The 23,965-nt window shown below is 43.3% G+C and overlaps 1 protein-coding gene across 1 annotated transcript; it reads right to left on the bottom strand.

Moving 5' to 3' along the window:
- Positions 1 to 11,344: 11,344 nt before the first annotated feature.
- LOC121569426 (suppressor protein SRP40-like) lies at positions 11,345 to 22,751 on the bottom strand. Its single transcript, XM_041880372.2, has 2 exons — positions 22,446 to 22,751; positions 11,345 to 14,748 (listed from the first exon to the last, which is right to left on the bottom strand). Exon 2 carries the CDS (start codon positions 14,238 to 14,240, stop codon positions 12,486 to 12,488), a length of 1,755 nt encoding a protein of 584 aa, XP_041736306.1. The 5' UTR covers positions 14,241 to 14,748; positions 22,446 to 22,751; the 3' UTR covers positions 11,345 to 12,485.
- Positions 22,752 to 23,965: the final 1,214 nt, after the last annotated feature.

Raw genomic sequence — 23,965 nt, 5'->3', positions numbered from 1 at the left:
CACGACGGAAAAATAAAACACTGTTGAGAGATAATGGGTGCCTTGCCTGAGAGAGGCCACGACAACACATTCTTCTAGTTCACAGAACAGAACATGCATATCGTTAAGCCTGTAATCCGGGGGCTGTATATGGTCAGGATTCCTGGAGAAGGGAGACCAGAGACCAGTTCCTCAGAAGTGAAGAAGGAAAATCTGAGGGGGTGCAGGCATTGTGGGAGGGCCAAGTAGTGTCTGCCATGGCCTATTTAGCCTGGAACTCACTTCCCCCCCTTCATTTTACCCCCAGCCAGACAGGCTACAGCTGCGTTGCCATGGGGAGTGGGTTCACTCAAGGTTCTGCTGGTGAAAACTTGTTTTGCGGTGGTATGAGAGGTGTGGCCTGGGACAGGGAGGGTGGGGCTGACCTACATTCTGCCTGGGTCTGCAGCAGCACTGTACTGTAGCAGGTCCTCAGGAAAACCGCAGAGAGAGCAGGGCTCCCCTTAACAGAAAGTCTCTCAGACTGAGGCGCAGCCAGGACTCACTGGGACTCCAACACACACACATACCCAGTCATTCCACACACTCTGGTGCCTTCTAGGGAGCTGAACCTCTAAAATAACAGCTGGCCCAAGGGACGCTAAAAACCTCTTCAGTGTTGACTGTTAAGTTGTTGAACTTGTCTCTGTGTCCCTCACAAGACTCACTGTCTCTCCCTGTTCCACCCACTAAATACGCTTATCCGGGCTATATTCCATGCGGACCCAAAACACCTGTTGCCACAGTGAAAGGGCAGATGGCTGGGCCGTTTCCAAAGTCACCATTGGGCACACACTGGTTGAATCAACGTTGTTTGAACCAACGTGGAATAAATGTTGACTTGACATCTGTGCCCAGTGGGTCAACACTCTCAGAGCCAGGGATGGGCAAATATGACTAAATACCAGTCAAACGGTTGGACACACCTACTCATTCAAGGTTTATTCTTTATTTTTACTATGTTTTACATTGTAGAATAATAGTGAAGACATCAAAACTATGAAAAAACACATATGGAATCATGTAGTAACCAAAAAAGTGTTAAACAAATCAAAATATATTTTATATTTGAGATTCTTCAAATAGACACCCTTTGCCTTGATGACAGCTTTGCACACTCTTGGCATTCCCTAAACCAGCTTCACCTGGAATGCTTTTCCAACAGTCTTGAAGGAGTTCCCACATATGCTGAGCACTTGTTGGCAGCTTTTCCTTCACTCTGCCCTCCGACTCATCCCAAACCATCTCAATTGGGTTGAGGTCGGGGGATTGTGGAGGCCAGGTCATCTGATGTAGCACTCCATCACTCTGCTTCTTGGTAAAATATCCCTTATACAGCCTGGAGGTGTGTTGGGTCATTGTCCTTTTGGAAAACAAATGATAGTCCCACTAAGGCCAAACCAGATGGGATGGCGTATCGCTGCAGAATGCTGTGGTAGCCATGCTGGTTAAGTGTGCCTTGAATTCTAAATAAATCACAGACAGTGTCACCAGCAAAGCACCCCCACACCATAACACCTCCTCCTCCATGCTTTACGGTGGGAACTACACTTGTGGAGATCATCTGTTCACCCACACAGCATCTCACAAAGACAAGGCGGTTGGAACCAAAAATCTCAAATTTGGACTCCAGACCAAAGGACACATTTCCACCGGTCTAATGTCCATTGCTCATGTTTCTTGGCCCAAGGCAGTCTGTTCTTCTTATTGGTGTCCTTTACATTTACGTCATTTAGCAGACGCTCTTATCCAGAGCGACTTACAGTTAGTGCATACATTATTCTTTTTTATTTTCATAATGGCCCCCCGTGGGAATCGAACCCACAACCCTGGCGTTGCAAACGCCATGCTCTACCAACTGAGCTACCTCCCTGCTGGCCATTCCCTCCCCTACCCTGGGCCAATTGTGCGGCGCCCCATTGGTCTCCCGGTTGCGGCCGGCTACAGCAGAGCCTGGATTCGAACCAGGATCTCTAGTGGCACAGCTAGCACTGCGATGCAGTGCCTTAGACCACTGCGCCACTTTAGTAGTTGTTTCTTTGCAGCAATTCAGTCATGAAGGCCTGATTCACACAGTCCCATCTGAACAGTTGATGTTGAGATGTGTCTGTTACTTGAACTCTGTGAAGCATTTATTTGGGCTGAAATTTCTGAGGCTGGTAACTCTAATGAACTTATCCTCTGCAGCAGAGGTAACTCTGGGTCTTCTATTTCTGTGGCGGTCCTCATGAGAGCCAGTTTCATCATTGCACTTGATGGTTTTTGCGACTGCACTTGAAGAAACTTTCAAAGTTCTTGAAATGTTCCGTATTGACTGACCTTCATGTCTTTAAAGTAATAATGGACTGTCGTTTCTCTTTGCTTTGAGCTGTTCATGCCATAATATGGACTTTATCTTTTACCAAATAGGGCTATCTTCTGTATTCCCCCCTACCTTGTCACAACACAACTGATTGTCTCAAACGCATAAAGAAGGATAGAAATTCCACAAATTAACTTTTAAGAAGGCACACCTGTTAATTGAAACGCATTCCAGGTGACTACCTCATGAAGCTGGTTGAGAGAATGCCAAGAGTGTGCAAAGCTGTCATCAAGGAAAAGGGTGGCTACTTTGAAAAATCTAAAAAATTAAATATATTTTGATTAGTTTAACACTTTTCTGGCTACTCCATGATTCCATATGTGTTATTTCATAGTTTTGATGTCTTCACTATTATTCTACAATGTAAAAAAATTGAAAGAATTAAGAAAAACCCTTGAACGAGTAGGTGTGTCCAAACTTTTGACTGGTAGTGTATGTAGATATATATATATATATTATTTTATTTATTTTATTTCACCTTTATTTAACCAGGTAAGCCAGTTGAGAACAAGTTCTCATTTACAACTGCGACCTGGCCAAGATAAAGCAAAGCAGTGCGGTAAAAACAACAACAACACAGAGATACATATGGAATAAACAAAACGTACAGTCAATAACACAATATAAAATCTATATACAGTGTGTGCAAATGTAGTAAGTTATGGAGGTAAGGCAATAAATAGGTCATAGTGCAAAATAATTACAATTATAGATGTGCAGAAGATGATGTGCAAATAGAGATACTGGGGTGCAAATGAGCAAAATAAATAACAATGTAAATAACAATATGGGGATGAGGTAGTTGGGTGGGCTAATTACAGATGGGCTGTGTACAGGTGCAGTGATCGGTAAGCTGCTCTGACAACTGATGCTTAAAGTTAGTGAGGGAGATAAGTGTCTCCAGCTTCAGAGATTTTTGCAGTTCGTTCCAGTCATTTGCAGCAGAGAACTGGAAGGAATGGCGACCAAAGGAGGTGTTGGCTTTGGGGATGACCAGTGAGCTATACCTGCTGGAACGCATACTACGGGTGGGTGTTGCTATGGTGACCAATGAGCTAAGATAAGGCGGGATTTGCCTTATCTATATATATACTGAGTGAACAAAACACTTTCTTTCCATGACCTAGACTGACCAGGTGAATCCAGGTGAAAGCTATGATCCCTTATTGATGTCACCTGTTAAATCCACTTCAATCAGTGTAGATGAAGGGGAGGAGACAGGTTAAAGAATCATCTTTAAGCCTTGAGACAATTGAGACATGGATTGTGTATGTGTGCCATTCAGAGGGTCAATGGGCAAGACAAAATATTTAAATGCCTTTGAACAGGGTATGGTAGTAAGTGCCAGGCGTACCGGTTTGTGTCAAGAACTGCAACGCTGCTGGGTTTTTCACGCTCAACAGTTTCCCGTGTGTATCAAGAATGGTCCACCACCCAAAGGACATCCAGCAAACTTGGGGAAGTGTGGGAAGCAATGGAATCAACATGGTCCAGCATCCCTGTGGAACGCTTTCGACACCTTGTAGAGTCCATGCCCTGACGAATTGAAGCTGTTTTGAGAAGGTGTTCCTAATATAACTGGACCCCCGGTTGAATTCCCATATTCTAAAGTCTACCAACCTTGCCAGCAGGCATGCCAGTTAAGATAGTTAGACAAGCTGTAACTTGATTGATAGCCTGAAATGGCTTTTTGGTAGCTAGTTATGAGGTTGGGAAATTGGGAAGCTATCTGGGCTAGCTAAAGCCAACTTCTTAATATTGCTAAGTTGCTAGTAGCCTAGTACTACAGAGAAAAAACAAAAATGGGTCCTGTTTAAAACAAATGTTTTAAACCGGACAAATCTGAGGGGGCACGTGCCCCTGTGCCCCCTATGGGCATGACACCTCTGCACACATGCACATGCACACGCACACAACCATGACCAGGCCGAGGAACTATGCTCTGGGCTCCCTCACTGAGCCATCTGAATGGAAAACAAACACTATGTAACGCTTCAAACTGAAACACAGAACCGTGTGTGACTCAACACACAGCAGCAGGTTGTTTAATACTCCATAATGTTTTCTACACCACTTCAGTAATCCCTTCATAAATTGCCTGTTCACAGGCATTTTGCACACACTTTTTGAGGATTGCCTTGGCCCAACTGAAACTAGGCCTGGCGTATGCCCTGATGTCAATAACAAACGTCATATCTGATTGATTGCCTGTTGTTGTTGTATGTGGTTTCATAATAAACCATTCTACATTCCCGGTTATTCCTGACATTTTAATGTGTATCATAAACTATTATGATGACCATAAAGTCAATGTTTGAATGAGATTATCAGAGTCCTGTTTATGACTTTGATTACTTTTATAGTGCTGCCTGCCTGTTTTAGTTTTTGTCAGTTGCAAATGATCACACTTTAGACTAGGATGTGACTGTGACAGTGTTGTCTCAGAAATGTCTACTAATATACTACTAGTATCTCTTAGTGCTTTTCAAGATAACGTTTGAATGTTTTCAGCATCCCTTGCATAAATTATGCTTTGTTTTTGTTATGTAGCCAAGTGTTACAGGTGTTACAGTGCTAGCTATCGTTTTAATCAGTTATTTCATCACATTGAAAGTGTCTGATTGCAGTGATAAGCACATCTTCTCTATAGGCAAATTCCTTCCCAGTATAAAATGACGCCATGGAGGGGAGAAGCCCTGTCATGAGGCCCAGAATCTCTCCATCGTCCCCTTCTGTAGGTAACCCAAACAGCAGAGATCACCTGGCTGAGAGGGAGGGTTGTTTGGATGGGGCAGCACCACCAGTTAAGTGACACATGGCCTCTGAGCTCATGAAGCACTCCTCTGGTCCAACAGGAAGGAAACTCAGGGGGAAGAAACACGGCCAGCTCTTTGTTATTACTCTGACTTATGCTCTGCTCCATGGCTGCCCCTCCTTTCCCCATTTGCTCTCTCTCTCTCTCTCTCTCTCTCTCTCTCTCTCTCTCTCTCTCTCTCTCTCTCTCTCTCTCTCTCTCTCTCTCTCTCTCTCTCTCGCTCTCTCTCTCTCTATCAATTGTTGAAACCATTTCTATCTCTTCTCTCCCTCGCTTTTCCGCTGATTCCCCATGTAGGCCTCTCTCTGTTATATATTCTGACCTACTTTCTAATAAGAGCTACATTATTTGGTTACATAAGAACAAGACTGTCTCTGCAGTTGATACCCTGATTCAGCCCAGCTCTGCTGTGTTCTGTCTCACAGAGGAGGAGCTGGCACTGGTAGACTCACAGCACCACAGTGCATGAGGCTACAGATTTGATGGACCGTAGGTCCTTAGTGAGAAATTATAGGCAAGTGTGATCTTTTATTCCTTTGTCAAATCTTCAGCCCTCACCTGCCTACCATTCAATTCCAGGTCTCCGGCAGTCGACTTAAGTCAAATTAAATAAATGAACACCCCAACATGTTATTGACATAACTGAAATACTTTTAATGCAGACTCAGTAGTGGTGATTTATACACTGAGTATACAAAACATTAGGAACCCCCCCCCCACTTTGCCCTCAGAACAGTCTCAATTCGTTCCACAGTGATGCTGGCCCATGTTGACTCCAATGCTTTCACCTGGATTCAGTCTATGTCTTGGAAAGAACTGTTCTTAATGTTTTGTATACTCAGTGTATAAACCATATCGTTTATCTTATTTACATTACGACACTCCTCCTTATATCACGTCAGTAGACACACCTATGTAAGTGACGCTTGTGGTTGGAGGTTGGATTGTGACTGGAGAGAGGAGTGGGTCTGAACGCAGGCATGGAGGGGGCAGAAGTGGACCTTGAGATGGGCCACTCCCCAGGTCTATTCACTCAGCCTCTTTGGACCAGTTTGAGGGCTGTTATGTTGCGTTTATGTAACAGAGTTTAATGGCACACACAGCCCCTCATCCCCCCCCCCCCCGTCTCTCCTCCTCTCTCTCCCCCTGCCTCCCACCTACTCACATTTTTTGTACAATTAGATTTATGTCTATTACAAGGAATGTTTTGAATCTTTCCATTCAATTCCAACTCTTTTGATTCGATGCCTAAATACAAACAATACCAGGATATTAGAGCATGAGCCATGTAACCTTTTTGAGTGCTGTTTTCAAAACAGAGATTTGTATTATTGTATGTTTATTTAATAGTGATGTTTATTCCATCACTGTCAACCGTGTATGATAACAGCCATGCCAGAGTTTTTGCAAATAATTAACCACAAGGAATCGCCCCTTTTGGGTCATGCCTCTTGAAAAAGTAGGTCATGTCAACAGCGGCGAGGCGCGACAATTCATGCCATTTTGTACTGTGTGTGTGTGTGTGCGCACAGGTGTGTGTGTGTGTGTGTGTGTGTGTGTGTGTGTGTGTGTGTGTGCATGGTAGGACCTGATGGCAGTGGGTGGTTTTGAATCAGGGTTGTAGTTATCGTTTACCACAACTGAGCAGGGGTTAAGTGGTGGTTTGGACTCTTACCTGTATTTTCCTTATATTTTTTATCAGATAACACACTGAAAAAACCCTAATTAACCATGGAATACATCAGTCTTTCATCAAACGAGAAGGTCCATATGTACTGTAAGTATCATAATCTTTCACAACCGTAGTGTGTGGTTCAGGTGTTGCGTGCTGTAGAAGCTGGGGGAATTCCACTCTATAACAGTAATACCTGACTTTGACTTACCCCTGCTGTGAAACCCTGAGGTGTCTGCAAGCTACCCCAGAAATTTGTGAAAAGGTTGCAGTGTGTCACACTGGACATGAGCCAGGCCTGTGTAATCCTGTGGCCCCCTCCCTCGCTAGCTGCTCCACTGACCTTCTTCCCCAGGCTGGGAGGGACAGCCAGGTAACCTGAGAGCCTTGTTTGTGCTGTTTGCCAGGAGGTCTATTCTGCAGGAACCGTTTTGTGACACGCACATCCAGTCTCCTCCAGCCCCCACCTCTCTCCTCCCTCCCTCCTCCTTTCCTCTCCTCATGCCTTCCACCACCTTTCGTTCCACTCCCTCTCACGTTCACCTACTTTTCTCCTAACCTGTTCATGCAAGCTACCACGTGCTCCAATCAAATCAGGAAAAGGGGAAACACAGCTGAATCCAGTAGACGAGTGCTGCAGTTGTCAGGAAATGTCACCTTGCTCCTGTCCCATGGGTCCAAAGACAACTATTGCAGGGGGACATCAGCCGCACCACCCAGACCAAGCATGGGCTGAACGCAAGGCAAAAATAATTTGTGTACTGTGCGTTTGTTTGTGAAGGGCATTGTGGTGTCAGCCCTCAAATAGCTGCTTTGTTTGCAGGCTTAGTCCAGGTTACTCCTTGTGTTATGAACATAACCCCATTTTTGTGTGTTTGGGAGGGCGGGGGAGAAGATGGGATGATAAACAGACACTGCCCCATTGGGCTCTGCCTTGATTTACAGCCCCATATATTCTTCTCATGACAGGTCTGCTGTGACACTGAACTTGGGCCTGGAGAGTTGGCAGCAGGGACTGACTGTTTCTGCCCTTACTTTGTAGGTCAAAGAGCCATGGACATGCCTGCTGAGTGAGAGCCTGTGAGAACAGGCCGTGAGGTATGTTAGCACTGGGCTTCGAGAAGGAGAGGAAGCTTGTCCAGTTTTCCCTCTGGGTAAAGTGGTTTGTGTCAGGTTGAATGAGGCGTTTATAAAGTGGACTGGGCCATAAGAGAGGTCTTCCGTTCCGTGAGGGGGGTGGGGTGGGGGGGTGGGGGGTAATAATCTGTAGGTGTAGGTGTATGTGCATGCGCTTATATCTGAGGGCTTTTGTGTGTTTAGTGTGGTCATGCGGGTACATCTCTGCCCTGCGTGTGTCGGTCCGCAGGCTTATAGAGAGTTAGCAGAAGGAAGAAGTAGGCCACTGTTACATAAGGGAGGTCAGACAGGCGTTCTGTCTAGAAAATGTGTGTCAGTGTGTCACTCCAAAGCTCCTCTCATTTCAAATGAATCCAGTGTGCCAGGAAAGTAAGGAGCCTAGGGAGTGACTGTACCCAAGCTATTTGTGAGGACTGGAAACAGGGTGTCCCCACACCAGCTAAAAGAGAGAAGGACTCAGAGTCTCTGTTCAACATGCCTGTGGTTACAATCAGTTGTGTGTTGCCTTGATTTAAATTGTGTCTGTCTAATCATGGTACTACCTCGCGGCTCTGCTTTGTGGCTGTGTTCAATTAGTAGGCGGTGATTCAAATGACCATAGAAGAATGTTGTTTGTCAGCAGCTGCTCTAGTGTAAATGATAGTTTGTTTATTACGTTAGCTCGCATATAGTTGTTATTATTATTCTTTGCGGTGTAATAACTAACCCATGAATCACTGTGTATTCAGCATCAAGTGACTGAAACTTCCCTGTAGTTATCCATCTGGCATATGCACAGCTGATTTTCAAACATATCCATCATGAACTGTGTGTAATCCCCATAGACAAGAGTTTTACTAGTGTCAGAGTAAAGAAAGAAGAGAAAGATCAGATATTTGTAACGATATGTCGAGAGATTCAACATCCTTTTTATTGTTTTCAATCTTGAAATGCATCCATCTTCCATGATGAATATTAGTGTCTCCATACACAGCCATGGCAGAAAGAAGGGGTGGTGATGACCTAGACACTACCTACTGCTAAACACCACACAAGTCTCGTCTGCATCTTTTTTGTCCTTTTTTTGTATATTTTACATAAAACCATCAGCAAAAACACAAGCATCACTGATTAATACACATTGAAAAAAGGGAGGATGGGGGTACGGGGCAAATACATCATCACAGTCAATAGGAGAAAGACACAATAAGATAATAACACAACAAGACTTGTCAGATAAAAAAACAATGAAATTAACATTACAGTGTTGTCCGAGAGAGAGAAAGCTTTACATTTCTACACAAGTGCCAAAAAAGCTAAACATATACTTTATAAAACTGTGTGGTACAGTGCAGGCTTCTCATTGTCACCCAATACGAGGAAAACAAAGGCCGGGGGTGGATGCCCCATGTATTACACTACAGAGGCACATTGGAAAAAGGGGAAATCCCAATTTCACTAACAAAGTAGAGATTGTCCTTGGTTTTTACTAAACTTACTTGGAATAGCTCTGATTAAATCTAAACCAGGTTTTTCTTTAGTCATGGGCTATTTGTGTAATATAGTAAATTAGCCTCTGTTTCAGAGATCCAATTAGCTACTATCTGGGTTTAACTCTGTGTCTCTAGGGCAGTCAGGTCAAACCACAACATTTCAAATAGGACTTCAGCTTGAGGTTCTGAGCTCAGTGCATTGTGTAGTGTGTTGATTTGCTGAGGAGACTAGGTGACCTCACTCAGGGTTAAAATATCATACAGATATAATTTAGATTATATTACTATATTTAAAAGAACTCCCACCCCTATATGTCTCCACTTTATGGTTATACAGTGGGGGAAAAAAGTATTTAGTCAGCCACCAATTGTGAAAGTTCTCCCACTTAAAAAGATGAGAGAGGCCTGTAATTTTCATCATAGGTACACGTCAACTATGACAGACAAAATGAGAAAAAGAAATCCAGAAAATCACATTGTAGGATTTTTTATGAATTTATTTGCAAATTATGGTGGAAAATAAGTATTTGGTCAATAACAAAAGTTTCTCAATACTTTGTTATATACCCTTTGTTGGCAATGACACAGGTCAAACGTTTTCTGTAAGTCTTCACAAGGTTTTCACACACTGTTGCTGGTATTTTGGCCCATTCCTCCATGCAGATCTCCTCTAGAGCAGTGATGTTTTGGGGCTGTCGCTGGGCAACACAGACTTTCAACTCCCTCCAAAGATTTTCTATGGGGTTGAGATCTGGAGACTGGCTAGGCCACTCCAGGACCTTGAAATGCTTCTTACGAAGCCACTCCTTCGTTGCCCGGACGGTGTGTTTGGGATCATTGTCATGCTGAAGACCCAGCCACGTTTCATCTTCAATGCCCTTGCTGATGGAAGGAGGTTTTCACTCAAAATCTCACAATACATGGCCCCATTCATTCTTTCCTTTACACGGATCAGTCGTCCTGGTCCCTTTGCAGAAAAACAGCCCCAAAGCATGATGTTTCCACCCCCATGCTTCACAGTAGGTATGGTGTTCTTTGGATGCAACTCAGCATTCTTTGTCCTACAAACACGACGAGTTGAGTTTTTACCAAAAAGTTATATTTTGGTTTCATCTGACCATATGACATTCTCCCAATCCTCTTCTGGATCATCCAAATGCACTCTAGCAAACTTCAGACGGGCCTGGACATGTACTGGCTTAAGCAGGGGGACACGTCTGGCACAGCAGGATTTGAGTCCCTGGCGGCGTAGTGTGTTACTGATGGTAGGCTTTGTTAATTTGGTCCCAGCTCTCTGCAGGTCATTCACTAGGTCCCCCCATGTGGTTCTGGAATTTTTGCTTGTGATCATTTTGACCCCACGGGGTGAGATCTTGCGTGGAGCCCCAGATCGAGGGAGATTATCAGTGGTCTTGTATGTCTTCCATTTCCTAATAATTGCTCCCACAGTTGATTTCTTCAAACCAAGCTGCTTACCTATTGCAGATTCAGTCTTCCCAGCCTGGTGCAGGTCTACAATTTTGTTTCTGGTGTCCTTTGACAGCTCTTTGGTCTTGGCCATAGTGGAGTTTGGAGTGTGACGGTTTGAGATTGTGGACAGGTGTCTTTTATACTGATAACAAGTTCAAACAGGTGCCATTAATACAGGTAACGAGTGGAGGACAGAGGAGCCTCTTAAAGAAGAAGTTACAGGTCTGTGAGAGCCAGAAATCTTGCTTGTTTGTAGGTGACCAAATACTTATTTTCCACCATATTTTGCAAATAAATTCATTAAAAATCCTACAATGTGATTTTCTGGAGAAAAAAATTCTCAATTTGTCTGTCATAGTTGACGTGTACCTATGATGAAAAATACAGGCCTCTCTCATCTTTTTAAGTGGGAGAACTTGCACAATTGGTGGCTGACTAAATACTTTTTTTCCCCACTGTAACTTGAGCTTTTATATCTTTCTACAGATTCATATTTTAGTCTATGTTCCTATGGGCTTTTCTGCAGTGGTGGGCATATGAATCAGTACATTGGGCTAAGAGATGGGAACAGTGGAAGTCTAGACTGTTGATACTGCTAAACTTTAGGCCAGTAGCCTAGTTCTGTCTCAGATTGACTTTGATTGAATGCTGTCTAAGATCTTAAAGATCTACCGTAACAACAGGCAAGCTGCATTAAAAGCTATTGGCCATGTTTCTGTAAACAGAGTTAACAAGTGATTACATTAAAGGCGTTTTAATTTAAGTGGTGTTTGCAACAGTAGACAATGTGACTGTACAGTAATTCTGACAAAAACAGGATGATAACGTCCAAATCCTTTCTTGCCTCAACAGTTTGTCGCATATTTTTGTTTGTTTTGTTTGAAAAAATATATGTATAAATTATTGGTATATTTATATATCACAGTAATATACAAACCAAGTGCTTGAAAGACAATGGATGGGCTGTGTGAGATCATGGAGATGGGAAGGGAAAATATGGATTGGTAGAGGTAGGGTTAGGGAAGAGGGATGAAACTTCTCGTTGTGTTGCATCTTTGGTCAAGGGAATGTTCCCAGAACGTTGCTGCTATGTTTGTCTAAAGCCAGATGTGCAGGTATAGTTCCAATAATGGTCAACTTATATTCTCATTTGAAATGACCAACTGTGGTTTGACGATTTAAAATGAATCTTGTTGAAAAATGATATGAAAGAGTTTCTTCCCTCCTCTCATTTATAAACAAAAGTCCTGTAATTATGGAGAAGATGCAAGAATTGAAAAATCTATACAATATATACAAATATAATACAGTTCACCCAGATGTCCAGCCCTGTTTTGGGCTTTAGTTAGCAAGTACAGCTTTTTAGTCCCAGGGCTTGAAGGTGAGGGGGGTGTAGATGGGGGTAAAGGGATGATAGTGGATTGAGACTGAGGACGGGAAAGGGAAAGAACGTATTTTGTTCTAAGGCAGCATCAGAGACACCTCACAATGTAAGGAACCTCAACATATTTGTGTTGCCCTCAAGTGTTCTAGAGACACTTAGTCTCGTCTGTTGTTATGGCGTCCGCTTGACTCCTCCTTTTTCCCACTTTCCTTCCTTGACTCAGCTGAGGACTGCTGCTTACAGAACCCTGTGGGGGGCTGGCTCTCACTCTCCCTCTCTTTGCCGCTCTGCTGCTGCGTGAGGGCCAGGTAAGGGTGCTGGGGCAGGGGTAGGATAGAGGAAGGAGGAGGGGTGGGTGGAGAGTCCTGCTGGGAGCTCATGGCTTTGTGTTTGAGACGCAGTTTGTGGGGCAGGGCAGTGCCCTTAACCTCTGCCTGGGCATCCCCGTTTTGGCATTGGGAGGAGCCCTGAGGGGAGGGCAGAGGGGACCCTGGCTGGTGTGAGACAGACAGGTGCTGGAGGTAGCTCCCGGTGTCAGAGAAGGAGGAGGATGGGGACTCGTCGTCCGTGGAGGCCTCCTTGTCAGAGCTGCGGGGGTCATTGTCACTAGAGGAGGTGTCTTTGCCTGAGGTTGAGTGTTCCTGATAGTACCCCTCATTCCTGGCCCCGCCCTCATAGGTCAGTATGGGGGGCTCCTCGTCCTGGGCGCTGAGGTAGCAGTGACTAGCCTGGTTGTGGTACAGGTGGGACGTGACTGCCTCCTGTTTTTGGAGGATGTCTGGAGCGAGGCCCCTCTGGGTCTTTTGCTCCTGTTGCAGAGCTCTGTACACCTGCCTCTCTCCTGCCTCGCTGTGGCAGTCTGAGTAGTGGTACGGAGGGGAGTCTAACGTCTTCCTCTCCATCTGCTTGGTCACCTCTGCCAGTCTCTCTGAGCTCTCCGTGTGGCCCTCTCGAGCCTGGGCCAGACGGCTGGCCTGAGCACTCTGCTGTTGGGCTGTCTGTTGATCCATGTCCTGCTGCCTTTGGCTCTCCACAGGGTAGGAGGCACTACTGGAGCGGTAGAGGATGACACTCCTCTGTTGGGTGGGTGGAGGGGCCTGACTGGTCTGGCTGGTGATGCTCTCCTGGTGGTGGTAGGAGTGGGATTGGTGCTGTTGGCTGCTGTAGACTGACGCCATCTCCTCCTGGTGATGTGTGGAGGACAGGCTATGGTGGACGTTGAACATGCTGCTTCCAATGTCCATCTCCAGGCTGCTTTCCTCCTGCTTGATCTCGTAGACTGTAGGCTCTGGGCTGTCTCGGGAGGACCTGTCTGACATGTCTGAGAGGGACCCATGTGGGGAGTACGTCACCAGTTGACTATGTCCCCCCCCGCTGCCTGACTGCTCAGTCTCAGAGGAGTCAGAGTTCATCATCACCTGGGAGCTGCTGGAGTAGCCGCTGGAGTAGTAGTTGGAGGAGGATGTGGAGGATCCCCCATTGCCTCCATTGTTGACTCCACTAGTGAGCTGCTGGCTCTTCTCCATGTAGGAGGCAGTGCTGATAAGGCCAAAGCGCAGCTTCAGCTGCAGCAGCTCCGTCTTCAGGTGGCAGTTCTCATCGTTCAGCACCATGACGCGGTTCTCCAACACCATGTCGTTCAGTCGGCGCTTCTCCCTGGAGCGTTTGGCCGCCTCGTTGTTCTTACGGCGCTTCTCCCAGTAGGAGGCATCCTTCTTTTCATCAGAGATGAACTCACGCTTGCGTCTGCAACTCATGCTGGGCTTGGGCTTGGGCTTGATGAGACGCCCCTGGCGAGAGGGGGTTCCTTGGGGCGATGGGAGAGACTCTTCGTAGTTAGAGTATGTCTCTAGGTTGTCCAGGTTATTTTCTGAGCTTGCTGATTGGAGTTGTGAATTCAGGCTTTCCATTGTTGCTCAGTGGAGGCCAGTTTGGAATATTGCTACAACCACTGGAAAAGAACCTCAAGGAATGGGGTGATAAGAACGGGAGTGATTCAGCTATATGTCACTGAATGAATGAGCTTATAGTTCAAGTGTCTACGTTGGCCAAGAAGATCAAGAAAAGGTGGAACTCTGCGTTAATTCCCCTCATTTATCCAATGTATGTTCCGCCTTTCTCTAGGCAAGTCTCTTCAGCTTTCTCACAGAAAAGTGGGTCAAAGCTGCCTTGTAGAGAGAGAAAAAAAATGAATTCCTGGAGTGGAGAATGACGAGCTTCGCTGAGTGATTCTCTGACCTTATTTTCTTTGTTTTTTATTTTTCTATCTTTTTGCGATTGCGCTGTGCTGAGCAGACAGAGATGTGCCCTACTGCTCCAGGCGTGTTGCAGGATGTAGGTCACTCAGTCCATCTCGGCTTGTCAGTCTCTTGGGAAGGGCGCTGCCTCTCCTTCTCCAGTAGGTTGCAAGATGAAAGGCTGAAGAGACAAAGAAAGAAAAGGCAAAATTCTTAATCCTCGTGGACTGCTGTCGACCGCTATGCATTCAGATTTTGAAGGAATAATATCTTCTTTATGTCATTGTTAATGAAGTCCAATTTAGGTTTTGGCATGCCTGGTGATCAAATAATTTTGAGGGATAATTAACAATACGCTCCTTCTCACATCCTCCTGCTTTCACATCCTCCTTCTCACATCCTCCTGCTATGTTCTGCATCTGGCTTTGACTGAATTGTTACCCCTGGCAACCAGTGAATATTCACTAGACCCTAGTAACCACTGTCTGACCTCATGGCCCTTCTATTGAGCTTCTCTGTCTGTGGTCCATGACCCCTTACCCTTAAGGCGTCAGCAGGCTTCAGTTCAGCTGGTGCCTAGCCAAATTCGGCTAGGCGAACCGAATGAGTGTGCTTGCATACTCCCTTAAAATACCTTCGCTTGGAAAACTAGAAAAAAAGCAGCAATAGTACTGTTTGTCCATTTTGAGATGCCGTTGGCAGTATACACTTCCTCAAAATAGTCCGAATTAATCAGGAAATCTGTCATTTAATTGTGACTTTTTTGCAGAGATCTTAGTCGCGCAATTTTACATCTAACTGAGATGTTTGGTGCAGTATTTCTCAATGAGAAAATGTGCATGAAAACGATTAATCTCTTGTTGAATGACAACAAAGACTTTATTGAAGAATCCCTACTGTTGATCAATGGAGGGGCGTAGACTTCAGCTACCGACTTCGCCTTGCCATGAGAAAAAACCTGTACCCTTACACAAAATGTATGCACAAACTCTTCAGAACTGTTTAAGATGGGAAGCATGCGGACGCCTTTAACCCTGCATGTTGATGTTGACTTGCATGGTGTAATAAACATGATGCCAATATAGTAGTTTCTGAGTTACTATCTTTTTCTGAGTAAGACATTACACCTTTGTAATCATAACTGCATGTCTGGCAACCAAGTCGAGAGCAAATGATTACCATGTAAATTCAGAAACAGTAACACTACCCGAAATTACATCATTCGAACACATGGAATGATTGGACATTGAATTTGTAGGCTTTAAACAGCAATTATTGACTTATTTCATGGCTGCTCTAAATAGTATTTCAGGCAGATGTATTTTAAGAGCCAGAACAGTGAATCGCCCAGGTGCAGTGGGTGTGGGCTTCCCCTCATTCCATTTTAGAATTCTAGGTCAGGAACAAAGATTCCAAAGCAACCAGATTAAGAAACAGCCCACTACGTTTACATAGAAATCATCATGAATTTGAGAATTTACTATAATTGTAATAACCGTAAAGAACACATTCTATTTGGACAACCAGTTCCTGGCGGTGAATGAAGACAGACAAAGTTTCCCCGCCAAGGAAAAGAGGTGGAGAGGGCAGAGGATTTTAAGGTAAGGGCGGATGAGGAGGTGGGGGGTTAATTAATGAATATAGGTCAAGTCTCAGGAAGGAGGGGGCTGGAGAATGTGCCAAGCTCTCTTGAATTATGACACCAGGGTGGTCAGCCTCATAACTATCAAGTGTCTGGGAACCTGCTCAGCAGGGACCCTCCTGGTAATGAGCTAAACAGAGACAGATGTGTCACTAGCCAAATCTCTTAAGTATGATTTTCATTAATAAGCCAAATGGCTTTTCCAGTGTCTCTTTTCATGTTTTCCAATTTGTCTCTGCTGGTTGTGTACCAGTTAGCCTATTTTATCTGTGTTGCTGACTAACTGATTCAATAGACATGACATTCCATATTGGTGACTTACATTTACATTTACGTCATTTAGCAGACTTGAGGCAAGCAAAGGAATTCAACAGGCATCTGAGAATGGATTCTTCCTAGAACATTTCTGAGGTAACTCATTCAGACTATGTTTCCTTGTTCCATGATTCCATTAAACTGGTCTTGTATGCTTTCAAATCAAATGACTTAAATCAAATTGGTTACTGGCCAACAGGAGTTGTTTCATCCCTGCTTCCCTGCCTCATTTATTCTCATTTTCTTACTGAACAACATGAGTTGAGACACACTGATTCTCTCTGCCTCCGTAATCTCATAATCTGTTTTTCCCCCATGGGTTATATTTAAGCAATAAGGTCTGAGGGGGTGTGGTATATGGCCAATATACCACGGCTAAGGGCTGTTCTTATGCATGACGCAACACGGAGTGCCTGGATACAGCCCTTAGTGTATATTGGCCATATCCCACAAACCCCTGAGGTGCCTTATTGCGATTATAAACTGGTTACCAACATAATTAGAGCAGTAAAATTACATGTTTTGTCATACCCGTGGTATATGGTCTGATATACCATGCCTGTCAGCCAATCAGCATTCAGGGCTCGAACAACCCAGTTTATAATCTCCCAGGAGTCTGGGGCAATATTACGTAACTACCAACTGCTCTACACTTTTTAAAATGTGGGTTCAACACCAAAATTTCTTTCCATGCACAATTCAGCAACAAAACGAGCGCAAATCTAGATGGGATATTATACTCATAGTTCTTACATTCAAAATGTTTTGCTTCCCACAAAATGATGACAAGCCTTCTAGGTATGGGTAATTTGGGTCCCATGATGCAGTAGAGACTAAATAGGGATATAGGCTACGATTATGCCTGGAAAAACGGTTGAGACAGGGCCAGGGTTCATGCACTGCTAAATGCAGTACTTTAAGGTCATCATTCCCATGAGCCATTTGCTTGTGGATGTGTGGCAGGAGGGAAAGAGTGGAAAGACCACAGAAACCAGGGACCACTCAGTAAACACTGGCTCTGACTAGTGCCTACACGGCACGCTGGAATATAGGTCAGTGGAACCACGGGTGAGGCAGGGAGAGAGAGACAGAGAATTAGAGAGTACTCTATTTATAGAGGTGAAAGATGCACAGAGAGAGGGACAAAGAGATTGAGGGAAGATAGACAAAAGAAAGGGAAAAATTAGCTCAGATGATAGCACCTCGCAGGATGTAAAGAAACTTGGTACTCTACCAGCGTTAACAACATATCACCCATGGCAACAAAATAAAAAAAGGGGGCAACTAATCATGTCAACATCAATCCCTCCTCATCGAACAACACACTCCCTCTGCGCAAACGGATTGACTTGGAATTAGCTGGAGACATGAATGGAGCTGGAGTGTTTGCTGATTAATGCATCACAAGCTCTTAGTCTCACACTACAGCTACAGGAATAGACCATCATAATAAGTGTGAATCCCACCCAAGCACAGCGTGCCACCCTTCCCTGTTCATCAAAACATCTAACTAAGCCTCAAACCCATCCACTTCATTATAGTGTATCAAATAACTAACCGCAGGGTACTGAGGTCGTGATTGCCAATGCAAGCTTCATGTGTTTTTATGGAAAATGTAGTGTGACCTGCCAGAACAAATGTCAATTAGTAAGAATTTCTACTGCTGCCCTTTTCACCCATCCAATATGCTTACGAGGCTCTGTATTTCAATGGAACACTCCTACTCTTGTGGTAGATCATAATTAATTCTATGTCCAATTTCATGATAAAAGGTGAACAAAAAGCTGCATCTCATCAGAGTATGAATCCATTAGTGATATCACTGTTTAACATCAGCACACGTCCTTTTTATATTTAACAAATATAAAGTAATTCTACCACAGGACACTGTCTAGGGCTTGGTTACATTTGTGAAGTGATCAAAGAGAATCTAAAAGTTGCCATTTACAATTATTGGGCCCAAACAACCACACAAAGCTAAATTTGGTGGGGCTTGAGTTCAAAAGCGTGTTTTTGTTGAGCTCTTAAAAGTAATGGGAGCATGTGTAAAATAAGGGGGAGGCGGCCAGACCGGGGTGCAATATTTCACTGAGACTGAGGAACTGAACTGTCCCCAGGGGGGAAGAATGCAAATGGTTGGGACGTGGAGGGCTGGCCTTTTCCCAAATTCCAAGTAGGTTTGGGACGATATATGATTAAATAGAATATCGTGACATTTGACATTGAGGATATATCATGATGTGCAAGACTATACTCTATTTGAACTGAACGTTTTATCCATTAGGCTGTATCTATATGTTGAAAATGAAGTCTAAATGAATTAACTAAGCCTTATTTTTTTCCGGCACACTAAGATTATTTAACGAGAATGCGACTATAACATTGTAAATAAGTACAAAAATTGCACAGTCTAGAACTATTTAGTCATTAACGGTGAAAAACGATTATATTGGATATCGCGATATTTGGAGTAGCACATCGTAGAAGAGGTCTCCCCAAATATCGTCCAACCCTAATTCCAAGAATGGGTTTATCTTTCCAAGAAAAAGTAAAAATTCTCGGACAGGCAGGCGGAGTTCCAAGCCAACTCCTTGTTCCATAAACACAGCCATATCAGCCTCTCTTACAAAGGAAAAAAAGATAGGCCTAGTGCAGACCATGTGTTTCCTCAGTCACATGTGCTCCCTTGGCCTACTTCTCTGCCTCTCCCTCCCAGCCACAGCAGCACAATAACAAAGCACCTACTATATCTTCTATTATCTTTCATTGTGCCAGGAAACCCTGAGAATGTCAGGAGGGTCAGGATAAACCCCACTCCAAATTGTTTACCATCAACTACAATAGGAGTGAAACAGCAATAAGCTGCTCTAGTGAAACAAAGGTCATCTCATCCTCATGATAATTATAGCCATGTTATTACCATGTTTTTGGCAATAGCCTACTAATCCAATAAGGAATATAACAGCTGATCATTGCATTGCAATTACAAGCAATGTATGGAAAGGTTCATGAATCCTACAGAAAAGGGGTGTGGCACAGAAAGGTGAGGATTGAAGTTAATTGAAAAAAGGCTAAACTAATATGTTTCTAATTGTGTATCACTATGATATGAAGGAAACCCGAACTGTTTATTAGGCGCGTTTATCTGCTGCCCATCAGTGTTTCTGTTCTGCATGAATGGGTTGGTGTCTTTGTTAAACCAGCTAGGATTTATTTAGGTAGGTTTTTATTCTGGTATTATAGTGGCTCTGCAGCACATCCCCCCTCCCTGTAATGACTAATGTATGCACTAACTGTAAGTCGCTTTGGATAAGAGCGTCTGCTAAATGACTAAAATGTAAAATGTAATGACTAATGTGACCTACATTTGGAGCTGGCATAGCGGTCCACCGTATGCGCCAAACAATTAGCCCTCCTCAGCAAAGCACAATAGAGGCTATGGGTTTCCGCTGATTGCATCATCTCCCCTGCCTAATATGTTATAATTTCTTAAATTATTTATTATGCAACCCGCACAACTTCTAGAGCCTTTAGCTGAATCTAAAAGTGCAACGTGGTACAAAAATTGAACGCATAACCAAATGCTTTGCGTAATTTCCCATTGTACATAGAACACCTATACCATAGGCTATATTCTAACCTACATGGTATTGATTAACTTTTCGTGAGACATAATTCCCGTATGACTTTTCATAAAAACATTAACAGCGTCAATAGCCTACACCCTTACCGCGGCACCAAAAGTAATCCTATAGCAGCTATAGCTAACAGTAGGCTAGACACAAGTGCGCATGCCATCACTAAACAACAAATGCATGAGCTGCGGGCACCGGGCGGCGGCACTCATTCCACAATCATTCCCACGTGCAGTGAGGGGGTACTTTCAACATTCAGATTGAGCAGGATGGTCTTTTATAAGACAAGTTACAACAAGTGTGTGCAGTATTAATTATTATATGCATGTAGCCTAATAACTGCATAGGCTATAAATTGAGATGGACATGCAAGTGTTGCTGATACGGAAATGTAGACTATAATGCACATGTTACATAGTTGCTGTAGAGGGTTACATTGTCTAAAATTGTTTCCCAATATAACTAATATGCTACAGGGCAGGCACATATCCACGTCACAACACAAGTTTTCTGCCCTCTTCAACATACCACTACTCTTTGTTGTGTCTCTGATAAATGTACCTTTTTCATATTTAATCAGATCCCCGGGGAAGTCATTCAAGGCAAATGCAAGTTTCCTGCTCATAGCTTGTTGCCCAATTGCATTCGCCACCCATAGGCTACTTCAACAACTTGTCACGACTTTGAGATAGGCTCACATTTGACCCAGTAGCCTAAATAAGGACATACATAATCATACCCAGTATATCCATCCAGCTCACCTTACAGAAACAGCCAATACTTTAGATTTCATCATTCATATCCAAAACAATGTTTTCAGAGATGTAGGACAGCACAATATTCCAGTAGCCTTTGCTCTAGATTCAGTTTGCCCCACTAAGCAGGGGAAGGGTTAACGGGTTGGCTAACACCCGTGATAACCTTTCACAAATAACTACTTACTACAAGTGTGTCCTCAGACAGTCATTGCCTCAGACCAGCCTGGTCTGATAAGACTAGAAGTAACATAGTAAACGTAAATCCGGGACAATCAAATAAGTACATGTTGCGTTTGGTATTGTTACAAAGACCGAAGGTTACTTAAGGCAAAAACAAAAGTAGTATGGATGGGTGGGCGTATAATGCGAACATCTAGCAACCCAAAGGTTGCATGTTTGAATCTCATCATGGACAACTTTAGCATTTGAGCAATTAGCAACTTTGCAACTACTTACTACTTTCAATACTTTTCAACTACTTAGCATGTTAGTTACCCTTCCCCTAACCTTAACCCTTTAACCTAATGTTAACCTTGTACCCAACCTTAACCCTAACCCCTAGCTAGCTGACGTTAGCCACTTAGCTAATGTTAGCATTAGGCACCTAGCTAACTTTAGCCACAACAAATTGGAATTCGTAACATATCATATGAATTGGAATTTGTAACATATCATACGAAATGGATGATGGCCATCCACAAATGAATACATACCATACGAAACATTACATAGTAATTGAAGTGTCCCGGATTCACATTTACTATGTTACGTCTACTCATGAGTCCAGGTGTAGACCGACAGGTTTTTTTTCTTCAGTTGCCTCGCATGGACTCATAGCCTAACCCAAAGGGCCACGTTTCGTGTCATAACTGTGTCCTTTTAACTCACAAGCATTTAAAGTAACATTTTCATAATATTATATATATACTGAATTGTCTTTATATAATATATTTACAATAGGTTATCTCTATTAATTTATGTCGCTGAAATAAATGTCCTTAATTTTGTTACTAAAAATAGCGGAATTAATCCAAAGAATAATAATTGAACCTTATTTCAAGTTATTGTATCTTTCAATCTTTTCAAAACTCTACAATGATGGGGGGAAACAAAATTAGGGAAGCTACTCCAAATATGTGTGTTTTCTGTGGCCCCTGACACCCAACGTTCCTTGTTCTGAAGGAATTCCATGCTCCCACTTCTAACCTTCTCGTTATCATCCACCTATACATTCTGCCACTAAAGGTGGAAGAATGTCATGACAGAAAATGCATATGGTTCAACGTCCGTCTCCAACGTTATAAACACTTCCCGTTGTGCCAAAACTGTTGCAACAATGTGTCAGTGTACTTGAAAGTCATGCAAAACAAAAATGATGAAAAGTCTAATCGAAGTGCCACTAAGTAACATTGAAATTGGTATTATTAGACTATTGGATTGAATTGTTTTCACTAATAATAAATCTTTAACATTATACACATTAATCAACGGGACATTTAAAGGCAATCCATATAAAAGAAATGCTTACCTTGTATGTGTAAATAAAAGCCCACAGTGCGAAGCCTAATATAGCAGCCACGTTACTGTTCAACAATTCCTATTTCCGACGTCTGTCGAATTCAAATGTACGATCGTGCTTCACGTAGAGTGCGAGCTCTGTGATTAGTGCTTGTATCTGAGCATGAATTCTGTGTCGCTTATTTTGAATCTGCTTCTCGTGTTACGTTGGGGACTTGCTACAATTTCCTCCTCACTCTCTCAATGTCTCCAATTGTATGTTAGTAGGTCAGTAGTTGCATAACAGGACTCTTTGGGTGCCTAGTCACGTTTTGTTTCTCGCTCGCGCGCTCCGTATCTGACCCCTCCCTTTCCTTCTCCTTCGAATCCTATTGCAGAGAGACGGGGAAGAGGAGAGAGGGGAGGGACTAGCGCACAAAGCCAGACTTGCTGAGATGCTGGGCTGGATGAAGGGTGAAGATACGCCTAATAAGGTTAATAGAGAGAGAGACAGACACAGAGAGAGAGACTTTGAAAAATAGAATGGTGGGGAGACATTTTTAGAAACAAGCAGGAGCAGGATATATAAAAATAACATTTTATCCAACAGCTATTGTTTGGGTGGAAATGTATGCCCCTTTATTGAATGGATACGCCTAATTACTCCAGATGGGCTCAGTTTTTCCCTTTAAATATAGCCTTAATTTTCAGTTTTATTCTAATCCGCAAACCAAAATCTATTCACATTGTCCCTCACTAGCACGAGTAATTTTTTCTCCATATTCAGAAGATTGAAGGCATAGCCTACATGGCCTAGGCTTTAGCTTAACGTGGAGCAGGTGACATGTCGGACACATTTATCAGGAACTACAATGGTCAGTTACAATTGCGACATGGCCACATACAATTGTGACATGCACATCGCTGCAACCTGGATTCAGGGGTAGACATAATATAGTAAACGAAAATCCAGAACCCTCAAATTAGTACAATATCTTACATTTGGTATGGTATGTATTAATTTGTGGATGTACATCCTCTATTTCATATGATATGTTACGAATTCCAATTCGTATGATATGTTACGAATTCCAATTCGTACGATATGTTACAAATTTGTGATACGTATGATATGTTACGAATTCCAAGTTGTTTAGGCTAATGTTAGCTAGGTGGCTAATGCTAACATTAGCTAGGTGGCTAACGTCAGCTAGGCTAGGGGTTAGGGTTAGGGGTTAGGGTTAAGCACAGGAGGTTGGTGGCACCTTAATTGGGGAGGATGGGCTCATAGCAATGTCTGGAACAAAGTAAATTGAATGGTATAGAACTCATCAAACACATGGTTTCCATGTGTTTGATACCATTCCATTGATGCCATTCCAGACATTATTATGAGCCGTGGGGTTAAGGTTAGGGTTAAGGTTAGGGTTAGGGGAAGGAAGTAGCTAAAAAGTAGTAAATAGTTGCGAAGTTTATAATTAGCTAAAATGCTAAAGATGTCCGTGATGAGATTTGAACACACAACCTTTGGATTGCTAGATGTTCGCGTTA

This window comes from Coregonus clupeaformis, chromosome 7, assembly GCF_020615455.1.
Source record: "Coregonus clupeaformis isolate EN_2021a chromosome 7, ASM2061545v1, whole genome shotgun sequence".
Taxonomy (NCBI): Eukaryota; Metazoa; Chordata; class Actinopteri; order Salmoniformes; family Salmonidae; genus Coregonus; species Coregonus clupeaformis.
The sequence above is the reverse complement of the archived record's forward strand: the minus strand, read 5'-3'. Positions and strand labels throughout refer to the sequence as shown.